The following is a 5,000-nucleotide window of genomic DNA, read 5'->3' as shown; positions in this document are numbered from 1 at the left end:
GTAGCTGTTTTGCATCTCTTTGTCGTCTCTTTGTAGTTGTTTTGCATTTTTTTGAAGTCTCTTTGTAGTTTTACATCTCTTTGAACTGTTCTTGTAATTAATTGGTAGATTTTTGTCAAAACTGTCATCAGCCAGTAATCATAGTAAAAATATTTCTCGTAAATATTACTATCGATGAAAACAAACTATGAAAGTGAGTAATTAGCTCCACCGTGATGCTCCTGCTGGCATCATGGCTGCAGTGTGTTGTACATTTATGAATGTTAATGCTTCATGCCTTCATGTTTGTGTCTCTGCAGAATGCAAAGCTTGTTGTCAGTGACGCTGCTGCTGCTTCTGGTCCTGGCGCCGCCGGCCGAGGCCAACAGGAAGGCCAAAGCCCACAGAGGTCAGACCAGGACCCGTTCACTGGGAACCTTTACTCTTATAGAACAAGGTTTATTATTACTAATGCAACAATGTGTCATAAACCTGTTGTTGTCATTGGTATAGGTGGAACTAAAAAGCTTAAACAGTTAAATCTCCAACTATTATATTTCATAAAGTTTTAAAACTGTATATGTAAACTTTGTGAAAGTAAAAGTACCTTTAAAGTACAGCAGTAAATGTACTTGTTTAAGGGACTCATAAGGGAACATTTCCTCAACCTGTAGGTCTACTTTTGTTTGAACTTCACGTTTCCCAGAATGCTTTGCGTGATGGCAGGAATGTACAGTTAGTGTAGCTCGGCTGTGGAGGAGACTAAAGTCAAAGAGTGAGACGAGGAGCCTGAAGTCAAAGAGTGAGACGAGGAGCCTGAAGTCAAAGAGTGAGACGAAGAGCCTGAAGTCAAAGAGTGAGACGAAGAGCCTGAAGTCAAAGAGTGAGACGAAGAGCCTGAAGTCAAAGAGTGAGACGAGGAGCCTGAAGTCAAAGAGTGAGACGAGGAGCCTGAAGTCAAAGAGTGAGACGAAGAGCCTAAAGTCAAAGAGTGAGACGAAGAGCCTGAAGTCAAAGAGTGAGACGAAGAGCCTGAAGTCAAAGAGTGAGACGAAGAGCCTGAAGTCAAAGAGTGAGACGAAGAGCCTGAAGTCAAAGAGTGAGACGAAGAGCCTGAAGTCAAAGAGTGAGACAAAGAGTCTGAAGTAAAAGAGTGAGACGAGGAGCCTGAAGTCAAAGAGTGAGACGAGGAACCTGAAGTCAAAGAGTGAGACGAAGAGCCTAAAGTCAAAGAGTGAGACGAAGAGCCTGAAGTCAAAGAGTGAGACGAAGAGCCTGAATTCAAAGAGTGAGACGAAGAGCCTGAAGTCAAAGAGTGAGACAAAGAGTCTGAAGTAAAAGAGTGAGACGAAGAGCCTGAAGTCAAAGAGTGAGACAAAGAGTCTGAAGTAAAAGAGTGAGACGAAGAGCCTGAAGTCAAAGAGTGAGACGAAGAGCCTGAAGTCAAAGAGTGAGACGAAGAGCCTGAAGTCAAAGAGTGAGACGAAGAGCCTGAAGTCAAAGAGTGAGACGAAGAGCCTGAATTCAAAGAGTGAGACAAAGAGCCTGAAGTCAAAGAGTGAGACGAAGAGCCTGAATTCAAAGAGTGAGACGAAGAGCCTGAATTCAAAGAGTGAGACGAAGAGCCTGAATTCAAAGAGTGAGACGAAGAGCCTGAAGTCAAAGAGTGAGACGAAGAGCCTGAAGTCAAAGAGTGAGACGAAGAGCCTGAAGTCAAAGAGTGAGACGAAGAGCCTGAAGTCAAAGAGTGAGACGAAGAGCCTGAAGTCAAAGAGTGAGACGAAGAGCCTGAAGTAAAAGAGTGAGACGAAGAGCCTGAAGTCAAAGAGTGAGACGAGGAGCCTGAAGTCAAAGAGTGAGACGAAGAGCCTGAAGTCAAAGAGTGAGACGAAGAGCCTGAATTCAAAGAGTGAGACGAGGAGACTTTCCTGTTGAGTGACATGAACGGATGACCCGTGCTCACTTCAGGTTTCAGCCTCTGCAGCTGTTCTCTCCTTCATTTTGGTCTTTGTGACAAACAAACACAAGACTTTTCACCCAAGAGACGGCCGTTGACTTTCTCTTTAATTTGAACATTTTGAGCTGCGATTTCTTGCTTTTTTACACAAGTGTCTGAAAAGTCAACTAAACCAGCTAGGATTTAAGTATTTGCTCTGTAATCCAAATCTACTAGGGACTAAACTATATTCTACTTTCTACCTTGAGGTAAACTGATCTTTGTCCTTAATCAGTTTGGCAAGAATTTCACATTCTAGCAAACTGAGACTTCACTGTTAGCGAGGATCCCCTGTTTACCAGTATCGATCACTGAGTGGGCAATTCCTTCAACGACCTGTGGGCGGGCTCGACACAGCTGTAACTAATTACCGCCAACTCGGGTGTATAACCAGGTTGGGGCTTGTAGCGTCAGGGAAGAGTCCTCGTATGAAGACTCGGAGGATAAAGACCTAGGAGTCTTTCGTGGGAGTCAAGACTCGGAGGATAAAGACCTAGGAGTCTTTCGTGGGAGTCAAGACTCGGAGGACAAAGACCTAGGAGTCTTTCATTGGAGTCAAGACTCGGAGGATAAAGACCTAGGAGTCTTTCGTTGGAGTCAAGACTCGGAGGATAAAGACCTAGGAGTCTTTCATTGGAGTCAAGACTCGGAGGATAAAGACCTAGGAGTCTTTCGTTGGAGTCAAGACTCGGAGGATAAAGACCTAGGAGTCTTTCGTGGGAGTCAAGACTCGGAGGATAAAGACCTAGGAGTCTTTCGTGGGAGTCAAGACTCGGAGGACAAAGACCTAGGAGTCTTTCATTGGAGTCAAGACTCGGAGGATAAAGACCTAGGAGTCTTTCGTTGGAGTCAAGACTCGGAGGATAAAGACCTAGGAGTCTTTCGTGGGAGTCAAGACTCGGAGGATAAAGACCTAGGAGTCTTTGGTTGGAGTCAAGACTCTGAGGATAAAGACCCAGGAGTCTTTCGTTGGAGTCTTCGAGGGCGGCTGAGTATAAACATTTCCCTGTGATAATGTGTTTTCTCTTCATACCTGTGTGCACATCTACTCGTAGATACTATCGACTGCGGACTCGTTCACACATGCACCAAAATCCTTCCTCTCTTATTTATCCCACCCGCTCCACACAGACCCAGCACCTCGTCACAGGGGGCCTCTGGAACTGCCAGTCAGCCAACCGCAAGGCGGACTTCATCTCTGGCTTCGCTATCAAGCAATCGCTGGACTTCCTGGCTCTCACTGAGACTTGGATCACACCAGACAACATCAACCCCTTCTGCTTTCTCCTCGGCCTTCTCCTTTAGCCACACATCCAGACCCTCTGGTCGGGGTGGTGGCACAGGTCTACTCATCTCACCCAAATGGAGTTTTGCTCTCTACCCGCTTCCATTCACCCCACTGTCTTTTGAGTTTCATGCTGTGACGGTTACTCATCCGGTTCAACTAACCATTGTCGTTCTCTACCGTCCTCCTGGTTCCTTGGGAGACTTCTTGGAAGAACTAGATGTCCTCCTATCAAACTTCCCAGAAAATGGACCCCCGCTCAACCTTCTGGGTGACTTTAACATCCAGACAGAGAAGTCATGTGACCTGCTACTCTTACTGTCTTCCTTTGCTCTCTCTCTCAGTCCTTCCCCTCCTACTCACAAAGCTGGACACCACCTTGACTATATGTTCACCAGAAACTGCTCTACAGCAAACCTCACTGTAACTCCACTTCCTGTCTCTGACCACTTCTTCATCTCGTACTCTCTCCCACTCTTTGGAACTCTCTCCCTCTCTCCCTCTCACCCTCTCTCCCTCTCACCCTCTCACCCTCTCACCCTCCTCACTCCCTCCTCTGTTCTGTCAGCCCTCCCTTCAACCGATTCCTTCTCACTCATGCAGCCTAACTTTGCCACTGACACTCTTCTCTCTACGCTGTCGTCCTCTCTTGATTCTCTCTGTCCTCTTACGACTCTAAAGGTCCTCAAGTCCTCTTATGACTCGAAAGGTCCTCAAGTCTTCTCCGGCTCCGTGGCTGTCCGAACCGGTGTGCGCCAAGAGAGCCACTATGTGAGCATCAGAAAGGAAATGGCGAAAATCCAAACACGCCAGCGACCTGCTCGCCTATCAATCTCTTCTCTCCTCCTTCTCTGCGTCTATCTCTGCAGCCAAAAGTCTGTTCTACCAATCCAGAATCGAATCCTCTTTATCTAGCCCCAAAAAGCTCTTCTCTATCTTCTCCAACCTCCTTGACCCCCCTGGTCCCCCCCCTCCCTCCACCCTTCTACCAAGACACTTTGTTGACTACTTTACAAAAAAGATAGACGACATACGCTCTTCATTTACTAATCCATCTTCCATAACTACACCTCCAGTAACTTCATCTTCTTCCCCCTTGTTTGCCTCTTTTATCCCCCTGTCTCCTAATCAAGTTCTTTCCTTAGTAACCTCTGACCCCCAACCACCTGCCCCCTTGACCCCATCCCATCTCACATTCTCCAGTCCATTGCTCCGGACCTTCTTCCCTTTCTCACCCATCTTATTAACACCTCCCTCTCAACCGGCTGTTTCCCCAACTCTCTGAAGGAGGCGGAGTCAACCCTCTCCTGAAGAAACCCACTCTCGACCCATCTGAAGTCAACAACTACAGACCTGTCTCTCTCCTTCCCTTCCTTTCCAAAACTCTAGAGGGAGCTATCTTTAACCAAGTCTCCTCCTTTCTCCACAGTAACAACCTTCTAGACCCCCACCAGTCTGGATTCAAGACAGGCCACTCAACAGAGACTGCCCTCCTTGCTGTCTCTGAGCAGCTTCACACTGCTAGAGCATCCTCTCTCTCCTCTGTCCTCATCCTTCTAGACCTTTCTGCTGCCTTTGACACAGTGAACCACCAGATCCTCATGTCCTCCCTCCAGGACCTGGTATCTCAGGCTCTGCTCTCACTCTTCTCATCCTACCTCACCGACCGCTCTTACCGGGTAACCTGGAGAGGATCTGTGTCTGAGCCTTGTCCTCTGACTACTGGGGTCCCTCAGGGTT

At 47.3% G+C, this 5,000-nt stretch overlaps 1 protein-coding gene across 1 annotated transcript in view; it reads left to right on the top strand.

The window, feature by feature from the left end:
* Positions 1-285: 285 nt before the first annotated feature.
* The window catches only part of mdkb (midkine b), an 8,648-nt gene continuing 3,933 nt past the window's right edge, over positions 286-5,000 (top strand). Inside the window, exon 1 of the mRNA XM_034535208.1 lies at positions 286-388. Within this exon, the coding sequence (XP_034391099.1) occupies positions 301-388 (88 nt within the window). The 5' untranslated portion in view covers positions 286-300. The remainder of the gene's footprint in view (positions 389-5,000) is intronic.

The sequence above is a fragment of the Cyclopterus lumpus genome, chromosome 6, assembly GCF_009769545.1.
Source record: "Cyclopterus lumpus isolate fCycLum1 chromosome 6, fCycLum1.pri, whole genome shotgun sequence".
Classification (NCBI taxonomy): Eukaryota; Metazoa; Chordata; class Actinopteri; order Perciformes; family Cyclopteridae; genus Cyclopterus; species Cyclopterus lumpus.
This window is presented reverse-complemented; position numbering and strand designations above follow the sequence as displayed.